Source organism: Mirounga angustirostris, unplaced genomic scaffold (assembly GCF_029215605.1).
Source record: "Mirounga angustirostris isolate CCGP_5_RB_7025 unplaced genomic scaffold, mMirAng1.0.hap1 SCAF_9, whole genome shotgun sequence".
In the NCBI taxonomy this organism is placed as follows: Eukaryota; Metazoa; Chordata; class Mammalia; order Carnivora; family Phocidae; genus Mirounga; species Mirounga angustirostris.
Window position 1 is genome coordinate 71,509,974 of NW_026991717.1, and position 17,928 is coordinate 71,527,901.

The 17,928-nt window shown below is 41.8% G+C and overlaps 2 protein-coding genes across 3 annotated transcripts in view; one reads left to right on the top strand and one right to left on the bottom strand.

The window, feature by feature from the left end:
• RPGRIP1 (RPGR interacting protein 1) overlaps positions 1–9,176 on the top strand; it is a 67,252-nt gene extending 58,076 nt beyond the window's left edge. For both annotated transcript variants that reach the window (XM_064570789.1, XM_045900501.2), the window contains 3 exons: positions 3,204–3,288; positions 6,233–6,363; positions 9,038–9,176. In XM_064570789.1, the coding sequence (XP_064426859.1) occupies positions 3,204–3,288; positions 6,233–6,363; positions 9,038–9,150 (329 nt within the window). In that variant the 3' untranslated portion in view covers positions 9,151–9,176. The remainder of the gene's footprint in view (positions 1–3,203; positions 3,289–6,232; positions 6,364–9,037) is intronic.
• A 254-nt stretch (positions 9,177–9,430) lies between these two features.
• Positions 9,431–17,928, bottom strand: part of SUPT16H (SPT16 homolog, facilitates chromatin remodeling subunit) — a 40,011-nt gene continuing 31,513 nt past the window's right edge. Inside the window, exons 23-26 of the mRNA XM_045900498.2 lie at positions 12,604–12,733; positions 11,616–11,745; positions 11,412–11,489; positions 9,431–10,748 (exon numbers count right to left, since the gene is read on the bottom strand). Of these exons, the coding sequence (XP_045756454.1) occupies positions 10,603–10,748; positions 11,412–11,489; positions 11,616–11,745; positions 12,604–12,733 (484 nt within the window). The 3' untranslated portion in view covers positions 9,431–10,602. The remainder of the gene's footprint in view (positions 10,749–11,411; positions 11,490–11,615; positions 11,746–12,603; positions 12,734–17,928) is intronic.

Here is a 17,928-nt window from a genome sequence, read left to right on the forward strand (position 1 = left end):
CTGCACTCAGTGTGGAGTTTGCTTGGGTTTCTCTCTTCCTCTCCCTCTACCCCTCCCACTTGTGCACTCTCTCTCTCTAAAATAAATAAATCTTTTAAAAAAAGAAAACTGAGCCTGGGTGGCTCAGTTGGTTAAGTGACTGTCTTCAGCTCAGGTCATGATCCTGGAGTCCCAGGATCGAGTCACACGTCGGGCTCCCTGCTCAGCAGGGAGTCTGCTTCTCCCTCTGACCCTCCCCCTCTCATGCTCTTTCTCTCTCTGATTCTCTCTCTTTCAAATAAATAAATAAAATCTTTAAAAAAAAAGAAAAAAAGAAAAGATACATGGTATGACTGATATTTTTGAATTTGTTGAGACTTGTTTTGTGGCCTAATATGTGATCTATTCTGGAGACTGTTCCATGTGCACTTGAAAAGAATGTGTATTCTGCTGTTTGGGGATGGAATGTTCTGAATGTATGTTAAATCCATCTGGTCCAATGTGTCATTCAAAGCCACTGTTTCCTTGTTGATTTTCTGTTTGGATGATCTGTCCATTGATGTAAGTGGGGTTATGCATATGGTTTTAAAATATCAAATAGGCGGGGCGCCTGGGTGGCTCAGTTGGTTAAGCGACTGCCTTCGGCTCAGGTCATGATCCTGGAGTCCCAGGATCGAGTCCCGCATCGGGCTCCCTGCTCAGCGGGGAGCCTGCTTCTCCCTCTCCCACTCCCCCTGCTTGTGTTTCCTCTCTCGCTGTCTCTCTCTCTCTCTGTGTCAATTAAATAAATGAATAAAATCTTTAAAAAAAATAAAAAAAATAAAATAAAATATCAAATAGGCCTAGAAAGATTTTTAATTAAAATTGAGCAGTCCCGTTTTCCATCCCTTTTCCACAGATCACTCCCTGTCGTCCTCCCCATTCTCCTCAGTCCACCACACACCTTTTCACTTTTTCTACTATTTCTTGTTATTTAACTCCATGTTTCTGAATAATGTTTCTGTTGCAATTTCCTGACTCACCAATTTTAAATATTATCTGCTAACTTCCTATCGTGACACATAAAATTTATTTCTCTTACACTATACCCATTTTCTCTTTCTCCCATAGAGTTGGATCATAACTTTCATTTAATCCAATCTTAATTGTTTCTATTATTATGGATATGTAAATATTAATTCTTCAGAACCAAGTAGTATGCCGTGGTTATAATCCTTTTTTTATTATTTTGTTTGTCTCAATTTTTCGCTTGCTGTATCTTCATTATGCCCATTGTAATTCTTTTCACATCCTCCAACAGCCTTTCCAAGTTTTCAAATAATCCAAACCTGTCAAAAAATATATCAATTTTTTTCCTTGAAGACCTTTCTTCAGCCCACCATTCAGCTATTATCCTACTGCTGCAATTTGGAGAATTTGATTTAATTCTCTCCTATACTGGATTTCTTGTCTCCTGGGTTCTCTGTCATCCTCTGATTCACTTTTATATTTTAATGGGTCATATTTTCCAGTAGCTTTTAAAGAAAGAGTGCATTGGAAGGAAACATTTTGAGACCATCATGCATGAAGTCTCTTTATTTTACCCATATATTCAATTGATAATTAGACCAAGTATAGAAATCTATTTTGAAAACATTCTTATTCAGAATTTCGAAGCAGTTGGTCCATGGTCTTCGCCAAGAGTCTAACCTTTGTATGAAAACTACCTCTACCTGTCCAGAAGACTTGAACATTTTATCTTTCTCTTCAGTGTTCTTAAATTTCAGGATAATGTGTATATTTTTCCTGTAATTGTTCTAGCCATCCAGGGGGCTCTTTCAATCTGGAAGCTTATGGCTTTTAGTTCTGGGAAATTTTATTGCATTTCTTTGATAATTTTGTCCCCAGGATTTTCTCATTTTCTTAGTAGAGTTTTTGATCTTCCAAATTGATCCTCTAATTTTCTCATTTTCTTCCTATAATCCTACCTCTACTTTTTCTATTTGGGGGAAATTTCCTTAGTTTTTTTAAGATTTTATTTTTAAGTATGGCTCAGTCAGTTAAGCATCTGACTTGATTTCGACTGAGGATATGTTCTCAGGGTCATGAGATTGAGCTCCCCATCAGGCTCCACACTGGGCATGGAGCCTGCTTAAGATTCTCTCTCTCTCCTTCTGCCCCTTCCCCCATTCCCTCTCTAAATAAAAAAAAATAAAGATTTTATTTTTAAGTAATTGCTGCATCCAATGTGGGGCTCAAACGTACAACCCCAAGATCAAGAGTTTCATGCTCTACCAACTGAGCCAGCCAGGTGCCCCCTCAAATTTCCTTAATTTTATCTTCCAGTCATTGAAAATTTATCTTAAATTTCTAAGAACTGTTTGTTGTTGTCTGTTCCTCCTTTTTTTTTTTTTTTCCCTTAAGTATATCCTTTCCTTATATGAGGTAGAAGTTTATTTCTTACCTGTATAAAATGAATTCTGAGGGGGGGCAGTCCAGGACTGAGGATATGTGATTCTGTCAGGATCCAAACTCCTATCCTGCCTTCTTATCAACCTAGTGCCTATCTTCCATCCTTTTGGTGACCCTGTCACCCTTAATGGCTGCCAGGGAAAGGAAGGATGCCTCCCAGTTGAGCCTGTCAAGCATGTTTCACATAACACAATAGCCAGAATTTAATCGTGCAGCCAAACCCAGCTAAAATAGAGGCTGGAAAACATAAGCTAATGTATTTGAGGCTGCAGCATTCCCATATAGAAATGAGGAGGAAGGGGAGGGCGGGTGTTGAGAGAGGCAGCTTGAGTTGAACCTGCTGCAAAACTCAAACTCAGTCTCCTGGGGTTCTTCCAGCTGTAGAGTGGTGGAAGCACATTCATCTTGGCACAATGGCAGAACAGCATTCAGTGCAGATCCTAAGGCTTCCTTTTCATCAGGGTCGACAAACTTTTTCTTAAAGGGCCAGGTAGTAAATATTTTAGGCTTTGTGGACCAAATGGTCTCTGTCACAGCTATTCAACTCTGTCACTGTAGTTGGAAAGCAACCATAGATAATATGTGAACAAATAGGCATTGGCTGTATTCAGTAAAAACTTTATTTACCAAAACAGGTGGCCCACCCATGAGCCCTAGCTTGCCAACCTCTCTTTTCTATCATGGTCTTACATATACCACTTATGAAAGTCTTAGTGCCCAAATAGCAACAGCGTATGATTCTTTGCTTTTCTCCTCTCTTATCCTTAATACAGTGATAGACCTGGACCCACTGGAACAAAAAGGCCGAAGGCAGTTTCTGTTTGCCATGCTGAACAGACAAGATCCTGAGCAAGGACGGTAAGCATCTTTCCACTTTGAAAGAAGGGAGATACCATCCACACAGGAGTTCAGGAGTTTAAGTTTGGTTTTGTGCTGATATTGAATATTCGAACAACTTCTTTCATATTAATTTACTGAATGGATTTCTCATCTCTTTGAGTCTGATTCATTTTTACAACTACCTGATAAACTGTATGAATCTCATCGGTGTAGTTCATCTCTCACCCATGCCAGCCCCCTGATAAGCACGATTTTTGTGGCAGCAAGTACTTGAATACTAACAGTGCTCTATGAGGAATGGCAGGCGAGAATTCTACCACTGAACCAGCAATGCAGGCGACTCTATGAGGAATGGAAAAAACCCTTTGACATTCCCAGATAATTTATTTCCCACAAACACAGTACCATTGCTAGCTTACCAAATACTATGTCTTTATAATATTAATTTCATATTTAGTTGTTTTTTTTTTTTTAAGTGGGCTCCACACCCAGCATGGAGCCCAGTGTGGGGCTTAAACTCATGACCCAGAGATCAAGCCCTGAGCTGAGATCAAGTGTCGGACGCTTCATCGACTGAGCCACCCAGACACCCCTCATATTTAGATTTTTAAAATTATTTCTCTACAGGATTACTTTGACTTTGATATAACTGAAATAAATTCTAGGCATACTATCAATTTTAGGAAAGTGTCCTTGTTATTCCTCTAATCTGAAGAGGCCTCCATTTAGAAGTTCCCGATGAAATGCACAGGACATAAGTTATACTAAGAAAATTATTCGTTGTTTAGCTAAAATTTGAAATTCAAATTTAAATAGGCATCTGTTTGGGTTTTTTTTGTTTTTGGCAAGATCTAGCAATGTTGCCTCCTTTTCAAGTGTGTGGGTAAGAAATAATACAGGGCTGGTGTTTAATTTGCATTTACTTTGTCTCCAGTCAGTCATAGAAAGGACTGAAAAAGGAGCCACTGAAATAAACAGTGAATCTGACTCTGGTATCACTGTGCACTTAAACAGAAGCTGACTGGTAACTTTTGGGAATGGAAAGCGTTTGGTTGTTTCCCTTCTGCATCAATGTTAAATTTAGTTATTTTCTTTTCTTCTCGCAGCATTCCTAGAATACGCTCTTCCTTTATTCCCTTACAGTGGTAGCTTTTTTTCTTTTCATAACCTCCTATTCAATTTTAGATTTTGATTGATTTTACCTGTTTGCCAGTGTCGTACAGTGGACAGAACATTGGCTTTGTAATCAGAGAGGCCTGGTTTTGAATCCTGACTCTTCCACTTACTAGCTCTGTGATCTTTGGATATTACTTAACTTGAAGGCTTGTGTGAGGATACAACTGAAATAATGTAGTTTATCTAAAGCATCTGGGAGGCGCCTGGGTGGCTCAGTCAGTTAGGCGTCTGACACTTGGTCTCAACTCAGGTCTTGATCTCAGGGTTGTGAATGAATGGATGGATGGATGGATGAATGAATGAATGGATGAATGAATGCCCTGTACCTAGAAAGGGGAAACTTGGGGTCAGGGAGTCAGCATTATCCCTTTGTATTGTTGAAGTTCTCAGTAAGGATACAGAAGCATCATCACAAATGAATATTGCCTCATGAGCTAACAATGTATCACTTTCAGAATTTCTTTTTAGCTTAATCTTGCTTAGCTGTGATTTTAAAAGCTTGAATTTTTAGTCCTATTCTTGCTCCCTTACCACTATTTGCCACCAGTATTTGCTTTTAAAAAATTAATAGGGATACAGAATGTCCAGAATAGGCAAACCCAGAGAGACAGTCGATTGGTGGTCTCCCGGAGCTGAGGGGAGAACGGGAAGTGGCTGCGTGATGGCTGTAGGATTTCTTCTTGGGGTGATGAGCATGGCCTGGAATTACTGGTGATCGTTGGGCAACACTGTGATTTTACTAAAACACACTGAATTGTACACTTTAAAATGGTTAAGATAGTGAATTTATGTGTGAATTTTATCTCCAAAAATCAAGTAGGGGGCGCCTGGGTGGCTCAGTTGGTTAAGCGACTGCCTTCGGCTCAGGTCATGATCCTGGAGTCCCGGGATCGAGTCCCGCATCGGGCTCCCTGCTCGGCAGGGAGTCTGCTTCTCCCTCTGACCCTCCTCCCTCTCATGCTCTCTGTCTCTCATTCTCTCTGTCTCAAATAAATAAATAAATAAAAATCTTAAAAAAAAATCAAGTAGGTACTAGTTTCTAGAATTCCTTCTTTGCGGGGCTGAGTCAGAATGATGAGTGCAGTGGACTACTGGCCGCTTGCTCTCTGGTGCCCTGTCTCCAGACTTACAACTCAAAGGGATATGCTTCTTATACATTTTGCAATTCTCTGTCCCTTCTGTTTTCCTTTGCTCCAGCTTGATACCCAACTTTTATTTAGAAATCTAAGAACTCTTCTAATTTCCTGTAATCTTAGTTTTTGTGTGAACACCTTCACTGTCAATGACAAATCTTTCATCAGAGTTGTAAGCTCTCTTACAAGGCAACCTATCTGAACAGTCTTTTGTGGGGTTTTTGTTTGTTTTAAAGATTTTATTTATTTGTCAGAGAGCGCACAAGCAGGGGGAGCGGCAGGCAGAGGGAGGAGACTCCCCGCTGAGCAGGGAGCCCGATGCAGGGCTCGATCCCAGGACCCTGGGACCACGAACTGAGCCGAAGGCAGATGCTTAACTGACTGAGCCACCCAGGCGCCCCTGTCTGAACAGTTCTGAGACAACTTGATCAACTACATCATCTTGAGTCTTAGTTCCCTCTTCTCCAGGCCTATCATTACTTTAAAATACACCAATTCCTTACTCTTTCGCCATTATAGTTGTGTAAAGTGGAGGCAAGGGAAAAGTGATTCAGGGAAAACGCTGTGTTATGTAGGATTACTTTTATCCTCATATATGTATTTTAAGGCTTACAGTATCAGCAGTACTGAGTTAAATGGAATTTTTCCTTTAGTTTAAAGTTTACAGTGGTAAGTGATCCTATGGACGACGAAAATAAAGAATGTCAAGAAGTAGGATATGCATTTCTGGAACTGTGGCAGCTCATGGAATCGGGAGGAGATGGTGTAGAGCAAGAGCTAGACAGTGAGTAATAAATGTTCATGCTTCTCAGTTTCACTTATTTCTAAGGAAATCAGCCTCATCACGAATACTCCTGTTTTACCTTCAGTATATAATTACCACTATGAAGTTGATGATGTAAATTGGATCAAAATCCCTACAGCTGTATTTCTTTCTAGATCGAGCATGAGAGTAGTCAGTTGTATATTTTAGTCCATGTACCCCATGACAACTGGAATACAATCTTTTATCAATCTCCAGGGTTTGAAATCAGGGAATTTTGAAAAGACCAATTCTTTTAATTTCAGTCAGATTTAAAGATCAGAATTCCTCATTTCTCTTAAGCATATAAGGTTTGTAAAGGCAGCACACACCCTCCTCTTGTCATACAGTCTCTTCCACAGACACCCACTCACCTGCTCCCTCACACCTCATGGTATTTGTTACTGAGGTTTTTGGGGTGGGTTTTTTTTTGGTTACCAAACCTTAACCATCCTGCTTCAGAAGTGTCTGGACTGTATCCCCACTTCCACCCCATTTCCATCTGCTACAGTGTTTCTTTACAAAAAATTTGATCACCATTCTTCTTAAATCCATTTTTAACACTGTTCGCTGCAAGACTGGCATGCTTCAAAAGTATCTGCCTCTGAAGGGGCCCGTCCTGTCCAGTCCGCCCTGCTCTTACCCTGCGCGCCTGGGGTTTCACACTGACCTTATCTGCGAGGCTGTAGTAGGCCCCGAAGATTACCCGCTGGACCAGTGGTTTTCAAACCGCCAGTCTTAACCAACCAACCAATGGGTGGTGAAATGAAATTAGTAAGTCATGACCAGAACTGGGAACTGTAGTAAATATCAGAGTGCTCTGCACATAGATTATTTTGTGACACTTTCTTATGTACCTGTGTACTGAGACATGATATAAAATTACAGTAAGATTTGAGGAATACTCTTCAGACCAGGGGCTACAGAGTTCAAACTAGCTGGTAGACAAGAGTCTTCATTTTATTCCTCTAGTACCTTTCCAGCTGAGGTACTGGGCAAGTTGTGTAACCTCTCCGTGCCAGTTTTCTCAACTGCAAGGTGAGAAGAACAGCAGTTGCTCCGTAGGCATGTCCCGAGGACTGAGGGAAGGCTTAAGTGGAGGCTTGCGGAGGGAGAGGAGTGTTTAGGAGGGCGCTGGCTCGCTGGCTCGGGTCTGTCACCTGTTTTCCGGCTCGCCCTCCCAAGTGCGATTCCCGTCCCCATTCCCTAGACATGCTGTGCTCTTCCTGGCTTCTGGGCCTTTGTACAGAAGGAACAGCCCCTGAAGCCTTTTCTAGTTGTGACCTTAGCATTTCTAAAGCCAATGAATACGTCTCCATTATTTTGATTTTTTGATCATCAAAAGAAAAATTTATAGTAATGTCTTTATTACGGCTGCCCTTCCTTCCACTCAGACTTTAATCGTGTTGGTCTGATTTGAAAAACAAAACACTGCTTTCCAGCCCTGCAGCTCCCTTCTCTCTTCGCACTTTGGAACTCGGGCTCCTGGGAACACCCGCTGAATGGGCAGTCAGAGCCATACTGCTCTGGCACCGCCCGCCCAGTTGAGATCATGTTTTCATCCGGACGCTTTACTGACTCTGTTCTTACCAGTTTCCTAATTGTCCAACCCAGTGAGTTTCCGTATTCATCCTACTTGACCTTTCTGATCTCTAATATCATTGCTCATTCTCCTTTTTGAACGCCGCTCTCCCTTTTTTACACCATTTGACTTTACAGATCACTCTGTGGGGGATCCTTCTGTTTCTTTACAGCGTCTTCTCCCCCGGTTTGAACGTTGGGGTTCTCCTGGTTCAGTTCTTGGCCTCTTTTTTTCTCTCCATCTACCCTCTTCCTGGGTGTTTGCATTCACTCCCAGGGTTTTAATTATAATCTTAAAATTATCTCATATCTCGGTTTCCAGTCCAGATTTTTAATAAAATCTAGACTTACAGTAGACCAGTAGACCAAGAGTCACTACTTCTATGTTCCCTTAGTACCTAAAACTTGACTAGCCACCATCCAGTTATCCAAATTAGAATGGTCATCCTTGATTTCAGCCTACTCCTCACTCCCAACATTTAATCACATTTTTAGCTCTCAGATGTTCTGAATCTGTCCTTCTCTCCCCATCCCATTATACTTCAGACTCCTTTCTCTCCTGAATTACTGCAACAGCCTCATAACTACCCTCCCTGATCTACTCATGCCCCCAATTATATTCTCCAAATAATGGCCATTTTTCTAGACCCCAAATAAAAATCACCACTTTCATACTTCGGTTAAAACCAGATCCCTTAGAAGACAAACAAGGCCCTTTATGATCTGGCCCCAGCCTATCTATACAGATTCACTTTTTTTTTTTTTTTTAAGATTTATTTAGAACATCTTAAAAACTTAGCTCAGGGATTGTCTCCAGAAAGCCTTTTCCAATTCCTCCATCCTGGCTTAGGTGCCGCTTCTACATGTTCCCAAAGCACCCGGAGTTTTCATCAGAGCACCTTGCATACTGTACTGACTGTGCTCTCCCTTCTGTTCCGCTAGACTGAGCCCCCGAAGAAATGAGGCAGTGACCTGTGGTGTCCCCATCCCCTCACACGGCACCTGGCAGTTGTTTAAGTGTTTCCTACTTGAACGGTACTGCCGCCTGACCTGTTTGCCTTTCGTCTCCCAACAGTTGTCAGCCCTGAAGATCAGGCCACCCAAATAGGAAGGCTGAAGGTGTCCCTTCGAGCTGCCGCCGCCCTCCACGCTGTTTGCAAGGAGATGACAGAAGATACGTTTTCTTGAGGGAGCAAGTAGTATTCCATTCTAAACTCTCGGAGGGAACCATAGTAAAAAGTCTCTTATAAAGTAACTTGCTATACCATGAATTTGGTTTACTGTGATGTCTGGTATCTCCCAACCTAATGACAAAAGCTTAGAAGGACGAAAGTGAATTTCTGTGATCCTCCCTGGACAAAGGCATTATTCTCTAACGTCTCAGCACTCTTGCAGGTGAGAAGCAGGCCTGCTTTCAGGAACTGCAAAAGAACGGTCACAAAAGGTGAATTTACAAAAACAAAACAACAACAAAAAAACCCACAGTTTATTTATCTTTTAGTTTTTCCAAAATTGAAAATATCAAGTCCTACTGCTAAGGAGAAAAAAAACAAACAAACAAAATCCGAGACCCCTCCCCTCTTAAAGTCACAGAACACAGAAGGAACTGCAGTGGGACAGGTGGGTGCAGAGAACCAGGAGGGGGAGGATGGCGAGATAAACTCCCCAAATACTTAAAAAGCTGTTCAACAGAAACTGTGATAAATACAGGACAATGCAAGACAAGTAAAAATAAGGAGCAGCAGTGACGAGAGGCTGTGTTGTAGACGTGGCCTCCCTTCCTCTTCTCTTTTCTCATCAGGGTATTCTAGGCCCCAGGCATGGCCTGCCCCTTCCAGATCTAAATGTTGATTCCTCTGAGCCTCCTTTCTAGGTTTCACTAGAAGCAGTGCGTGAGGCACAACCATTCTTCCTCAGATACATCAGAAAAGAAACAGTGGTAATTTTGCTTCTCCCATGGTACCATGTGTGAATCTGTGAGGAGGACGAAACCGAGCCAGGGAGTGCCACTGCTTCTCAGGTCGTCCGAGGCAGCCGAGAGAGCTCTATCTGCAGGAGGCGAAAAAGCAGGACGACTCAGACGGACGTACCGGCCCGCTCTGCCTCACTAGCTCAGGCTGGGTGGTTTATCACAACTACTGGCAAATTCCAAGAACCTTTTCTTGAGTACTGCAAAGATGGGACGTAAAGAGAGGTGAGGAAGGTCATGGCAGCAGGGTAGGATGGAGGCTCGGATCTGCTGGTCAAGAACCATGGTACAGGTAGTTAGGGGTCACCTCGTACCAGTGTCTTGGAAATCCAGCTTTGCGACATCAGAGAATCAGATGTCAGAAGCCATCGATGTCCTGGCAGAAGGTGGCGGGAAGAGAGGAATGAAACGGTACTTAGCAACAGCGGAAGCCTCTGCCCTTCTTCAAGAACACCTCCTCCCTCGCCATCTGGATGGGGCCACTGGCACGTGTCCTGGTGGGCCTGGAATTCCCCGAGTAGATTGGTCCACACAAATGGCCCCCTAAACCCATAAACACAAATGGCAAAACTTCAAAAGGAAAAAAAAAGGAAATATACAGTTTCTATGTCATGTAAAATTTGTAGGGGTTGGCTGGATAAAGAATGGAGCTGAGGACCAAAGTTCCAAAGTTACTTCCTCTTTTTCTTGGGGGGTGCAGAGCTGTGTCTGGAACCACGGTTAGAGCCACGGCCTGAACTGTGCACAGATGCCTTCCTCTTCCGGCTCATACTTCGACTCTGTTCTTCTTCTTCCTCGTAACGACTTTCACGGTCCGCTAAATAGGGGAGAGGGGCACTACTGGTTAGCGGCGGGTTTGCTTGGATACCTAAGAGTACGTGACGGCATGCGCTACTCGGGTGTGTACTCGGCGTCAAACTTCGGTTTGAATCTGTTAATCTCCGTCGCTTCTGGGTTGTGTGATTGATTTTGGGCAAGTACTTAACCTTTCTGAGCCTTGGTTTATGTATTCATACGACGGAAAATTGTTTTACGATTAAATGAGGTCATCTATGCAAGGTACCTATCCCAGTGCTCGGGACCCAGTAGATGATATTTCCCTTTCACCTTTTAACTTGTATCTGGCGTCTGGTTTCAGAGTAATTAAACTAGTATTTATAAAAACAATCCTAACCCAGAAGAGGTCCAGAAAATTAGACTATTATAGGACACACTTGGAAACTGGCCTAATTCTGGAGCCTTCCAAGACTATGTGGCTACCCCAGGAAGAAAGCATCGGTTAGACAGAGTCACGCCACTTGGAAGAGTGTGGACGCATTCTAGAGCTTCTCTGCTCCTCTGATGAAGTTGTAGCTGTAACTCCATGTGAGTTTTACAGTGTTCTTTTGCTATTTGTTATTAGGCAAATAGCAGCTCAAAATACTAAAATCTGCTAGAAATCTGTGCCTCAAAAATAAACAACAAACAATAAAAAATTTACCTTTTCGGGCTTCTTCCTCCAGTTCATCCCAATCCTTTCCACTCTCTTCTTCACTGCCCAGTGATTCCTTGGAATAGTCTAAAATAAAATTAAGCATTAGTCTTCAGACAGGAATGAAATGCCAGAATTCTTCCCTCCTTTATGAGTTTCCAGAAATGACATTAGATGAGAAAGACATGAAAAATTTTCCCTATACAGACTAACCTGATTCTTCGGCTTCTGATGAATAATCTTCATCACTATCCTCCTCCTCCTCTTCATAGTCATCCTCTGAAGGATTAAAAGTCTCATCTTCGATTTCAGACTCTGAATCCCCTTCCTCAGCATCACTGCCCTGGTGAGTCAGCATAATACTATTTACTGGGTTCTTTTTTTTAACATTCACTTGATTAATGAATTAATTCAACCCATTTAGCACACCAGCATTTTTTTTTTTTTACGTGAAAAAAATAAAACCCAAAACCCCCGAGCAACCAAAAGATAAAAGGGCTAATTTAAAATTGCTAGTTAAGTGCAATTACTAGATAAATATCTAATTCGTATTTCTTTAAGATTCACTTCACCCTTCCTTACCCAGGAAAATTAACCACAGAAATACTCTTGGTGGGCGCCTGGGTGGCTCAGTTGGTTAAGCGAATGCCTTCGGCTCAGGTCATGATCCTGGAGTCCCGGGATCGAGTCCCGCATCGGGCTCCCTGCTTGGCAGGGAGTCTGCTTCTCCCTCTCCCACTACCCCCTCTTGTGCTCTTTCTCTCTCTCACTCTCTCTCTCAAATAAATAAATAAAATCTTTAAAAAAAAAAAAAAGAAATACTCTTGGTAATAATGCATTATGCAGAGGTGGAAGAACCACTTCTTAGAAAACAATTTTTGCAGAACGCCCTGAAGTTACACCTGAAACTGATATGCTGTATGTTAAATATACTTCAGGTAATAATAGTAAGAAGTAAAAATGCCCTGAAGAATTTTTTCCCAATACTAAGAACAATTCTGCAATTTCAAAGAAATCTGAGTGGCTGCCAGTCCCCAATTTATCATCTACCTGTAAAACTAACCTGGAGAAACAATACAGTAATAAGAGCAAGCTCCCACTCGGTCTGCTCCCTTCTGTGCTACTTACATGGCATTTCCTAGCCGCCCAAATGGTAATGGGCACCACCATGTACCAGAAAAGAAACCCCACACTCACGCACCTCACCCTCAGGCTCTAGGAAAGACCAGCCACCTTGTTCGAAGAAGCCCTCGGGGTCATCGACAATGGTCTTCATGATTTTAGTCCAGTTGAGGGACTGCACTCCTTCTGTGTACTTTAGGTCACAGGAACTGAGAGACAGGACATTGTGAAGTCAAAATCAATTCTCTGTATTTTCTGAGAACGCACCTCGTCATCTTGCTCATAAACATCTCTTAAGGTAGATAACCTTTTCCTCAATATAGGAGAGCAGATATTCTTTGCACTATGCCACCAGAATAGACCCAAATGGCTGATAGTTGGTCTCCCAGACACCAGCCCTCACGACAGCGCAGCATTCCAAATAAAGCAACTTTGTCTCTTGAACAAAGCTCATCATCTTTTTGTTTGCCATTTTCTTTCTTAAGCACCAACTTCCCTGTTCCTCCTTTAGTCTTTTCTCCTCCTCACCTATGCCTTCCCCTCCCCGACTCACTCTTATTTGCACGTAGTTTCAACTTCTAACCATTTCTAGGATTCTTACTTTTCAGCTCTGATCATTCACACCACTGCAGTTCAGAAACAGCAGCTGGTCCTAGCTTTCCCTCCCCAGTCTTCCACTGCCTTCTTATGTATTGCTTATTTGACGCAGGATCTATTTGAAGGTAGGGATGAGTTTTCTGTTTGTTTAGTACTGAAAGTACCCTGTATCGAAATGTTCAAATGACTTTATTTACTTCTGTTGAGGAGAGCTCAATCAACTCAAGTGGGCGGGAAGGAAGAGAAAAGGAAACCAAAGACATGACAGTAGTGAGGATCACAAGAAACCTTCGGCACAAAACCTAACTGGGAAGCGCTGCCCTACGTCTGTCACCGGCACTGCATCATACACACTGTGACTTGCGCTTCTAGCCAGGGTGGAGTAACGAGGACTAGATTTACCTTTTCACTTTTAAACAACTAGAACACCAAACGAGATATGAAACGGCTTTCAAACACTGGCTAAAAAGCAGCACAGGACTATAATCCCCTTAGGAGGAAACATACAGGGTTCTGTTTTAGAACTACCCAAGTTTTCTGCCTGGAGGCGGCTCCCAGGCTGCTATGCAGGGAAGGGGAACCCAATCAGAACCTGAGAGAGAGAAGGATTTGTGGAGGCTAAGACAGCCAGAATTTTGAGGCAGGAGTACTGGAGGAGAGAGTGACAGAAAAAGCTCTGGAAATGTGCAGAGGGATCCCCTTCAATCTTTGGCCGAGAGCATATCTCCAACATGCAAGAGAGGAAGCTAAGTAGAGCTGGGCAAAGCAGCAGGCCAGATAACTCCCAGATCTCACACTGAGCTGGAAATACTTCCTGCTGTACCAGCTTCAGGGGAAAAACCTTATTAATACACAGTGAATCCGAGCCCTCGAAAGAGTACTGCCTCAGCAATGGGGTAAATTGGTCCTAGACCAAAAAGCTGTTCTGAACCAGCACTAGTGACATCTGAGAACAAGTTCTGAAAGATCAAGTGGTATCCAAATCACTCAACTACACCTAGAACGAAATCTCAAAAAAGTTTTAAAAACCTAGCACACAAAAATGTGTAGTAACTCTGTTTGGCAGTTGATCACAAATTACCAGACACGCAAACAAGCAGAAGAAAAATCAACCAATAGCAACAGACCCAGAAAATACAAAGATGGTGGATGAAAGTATCAGATAATGATATTTAAGAAGTTATTATAAATGAAGAGAGAAACCTGAAGATGCTGAGAAGTGAAGAAATAGGTGTCTCAGAAAAAAAAAGGGGGGGTACTGAGCAAAAATACTTGAAGAATAATGGCCCCCTGCTTGTCCTCTCTCTCTCTCTAGAAAGAAAAAAAAAGAATGGCCAAAACATTTCTAGATATGATGAAAACTACACACCCCACAGATCTGAGAAGCCCAACACACACTAAGCAGAATAACCATTAAAAACAACAAAACAGGGCGCCTGGGTGGCTCAGATGGTTAAGCGTCTGCCTTTGGCTCAGGTCATGATCCCAGGGTCCTGGGATCGAGTCCCACATCGGGCTCCCTGCTAGGCGGGGAGCCTGCTTCTCCCTCTGCCTCTCTCTCTCTGTCTCTAATGAATAAATAAATAAAATCTTTAAAAAACAAAAACAAAACAAAAAAAACAACAAAACACAGCAAAGCACCTAATAATCAAACTACTAAAAACCACTGATAGAAAATAAAATATCCTGAGGAATCTGTACAGAAGCATGAACAGTGACAGCAGACATTGCAGATGTCTGAGCTGGAAGACAATGGAGCAACATCTCAGAAATATTAAAAAAGACTGTCAACTTAAAATCCTACATCCAGCAAAAAACATCATTCTGAAATGAAAGAGAAATAAAGACTTTCAAGAAAAAAGCTGAGAGAATTTGTCACCAGAAAACCTGCAGCTCGGGGCACCTGGGTGGCTGAGTCGGATAAGTGTCTGCCTTTGGCTTGGATCATGATTCCAGGGTCCTGGAATCAAGCCCCACATTGGGCTCTCTGCTCAGTGGGAGCCTGCTTCTCCCTCTGCCTGTCTCTCGCTGGCAAATAAATAAAATCTTTAAAAAAAAAAGAAAAAAAGAAAACTTTCAGCTCAAATGCTAAAGGAGGAGGTTTATTAGGCAAAGAAAAATTAAAGCAGATAGAAGGTTGGTACCACACAATGGAGTGAAGAGCACCAGGAATGGTAAATACATAAGTAAATATTCAAGACTTTTTTCCCCCTTGTTTTATTAATTAAGAGATAACTGCCTGGGGCACGAGGCTGGCTCAGTCAGAAGAGCAAGCAACTCTTGATCTTGGGTCATGAGTTTGAGCCCCATGTTGGGTGTAGAGATTACTAACAAAAAACAAACAAACAATAACAACCAAAAAACCAACCAAACAAAAAAAACAAAAAACCCCAAAAAGACCTTAATATACAATCATAAAAATTAATCCAAAAGGCAGTATATAAAGAGGAGAAAAGCAACAAAGCACAGAGGAGAAAACCAAGAGCAAGATGGTAGATTTAAAACCCAACCATATTGTTAATGATAAATGTAAATGGTCTGATTTCACCAATCCAATTAAAAGTAGAAGAATAGATTAAAACAAGTGAGACCCAAATTTATATGTTGTCTCCAAGGAAGCCACTTTAAACATATAGTTAAAAGTAAAAGGACAGGGCGCCTGGGTGGCTCAGTTGGTTAAGCGACTGCCTTCAGCTCAGGTCATGATCCTGGAGTCCTGGGATCGAGTCCCACATCAGGCTCCCTGCTCAGCGGGGAGTCTGCTTCTCCCTCTGACCCTCCCCCTCTCATGCTCTCTGTCTCATTCTTTCTCTCTCAAATAAATAAATAAAATCTTTAAAAAAAAAAAGTAAAAGGACAGAAAAAAAGACACATTATACAAACACTAACCAAAATAAAGCTAGAAGCCCACAGTAATGACGCACCAAGTAGATTTTGAAACAAGGACTAAATTTAAAAAGAAAAAAAAGAAACAAGGACTATTATCAGGAATAAGGAAGGACATTTCAGCATGATGAAAAAAATAAAATTAAATTAAACCTCTAGGCAGATTGACAAAAAGAAGAAACATGATCAATATTAGGAATGAAAGGGAACACCATTATAAACTGTACAAATACTAAAACTGATAACTTAGATTAAGAAGACCAGTTTGTTGAGACACAGGCTTCTAAAATTTACATATAGTAGTCAATGTAATATAACCATTTTTTTTTGAAGATTTTATTTGTCAGAACACGAGAAGGGGAGAGCAGCAGGCAGAGGGAGAAGCAGACTCCTCGCTGAGCAAGGAGCCTGATGCAGGACTCAAAACAGGTCCCTGAGATCATAACCCAAGCAAAAGGCAGATGCTTAACCAAGTGAGCCACCCAGGCGTCCCTAATATAGCCAATTTTGAGAAGAAACATATTTGGAAGACTTACACTACCTGATTTCAAGACTTACTAAAGCTACAATAATTATGACAGTGGTATAAGGACACACAGATGCCAACGCAACAGAACACCATCCAGAAATAGACCCTCTCCTACACGGTTGATCTTTTTACAAAGATACCAAGATAATTCAGTAACTAGGGGATAATCTCATCACAAATGGTACTAGAATAATTGGCTATAAGTATGAACCTTGACCCTTACGCTACAGTAGAAAATAAGCTCCAAATGGATCACAAACCTAAATATCAGGCCTGAACCTATAAAACTCTAGGAGAAAACAGAAAATGTTTATGAATCTGGGTTAGTCCATTTATTAGGTAAGACATTAAAAGCACAAATTACAAAAGAAAGAGTAGATTTAACAGATTTCATGAGAATTTTACACTTCTAGTCTTTAAAAGACACTTGAGAAAATGAAGAGGCATAGAAACTACTGAAAGAAAATATATGCAAGGGTAGCCTGGGTGGCTTAGTCGGTTAAGCGGCCGACTCTTAATTTTGGCTCAAGTCATGTTCTCAGGGTCCTGGGATTGAGCCCCGCGTCGGGCTCTGCGCTCAGCAGGGTGTCTGCTTGAGGATTCTCTCTCTAAAATAAATAAATCTTTAAAAAAAAAAAAAAGAAAGAAAAACATATACAAAACCTGTATTTGGTTAAGGATTTATATCCAGTCTAAATAATTTTATTTTTATTATTTTTTTAAAGATTTAGAGAGAGAGAGAGAGCATGAATGGGGCGTGGGGCACAGGGAGAGAGAGAATCTCAAGTAGACTACACGCTGACCGCAGAGCCTGACTTGGGGCTCGATCTCACAACCCTGAAATCATGACCTGAGCAGAAATCAAGAGTCAGATGCTTAACTCAGTGAGCCACCCAGATGTCCCTATCCAGTCTAAAGAATTCTTACACCTCAGAAAAGCAACCTCCTTTTATTTTTTATTTTATTTTTAAAGATTTTATTTATTTATCTGACAGAGAGAGAGAGACAGCGAGAAAGGGAACACAAGCAGGGGGAGTAGGAGAGGGAGAAGCAGGCTTCCCGTGGAGCAGGGAGCCCGATGTGGGGCTCGATCCCAGGACCCTGAGATCATGACCTGAGCGAAGGCAGTCGCTTAACCAACTGAGCCACCCAGGCGCCCCAAAAGCAACCTCCTTTTTAACATGGGCAAAAAATACAAAGTGACTTCCTCCAAGACACAGAATGACACATAAGCATATGAAAAGATGTGCAACATCATGGGTCATCATGGAAATGCAAACAAACCACACTGAGACAGCACTGCACATTAAATGGCAAACATTAAAAAGACCGACAAAACCAAGTGTTGATTAGGATGCACAGCAACAACTCTCACATACTGCAGGTTTTCTG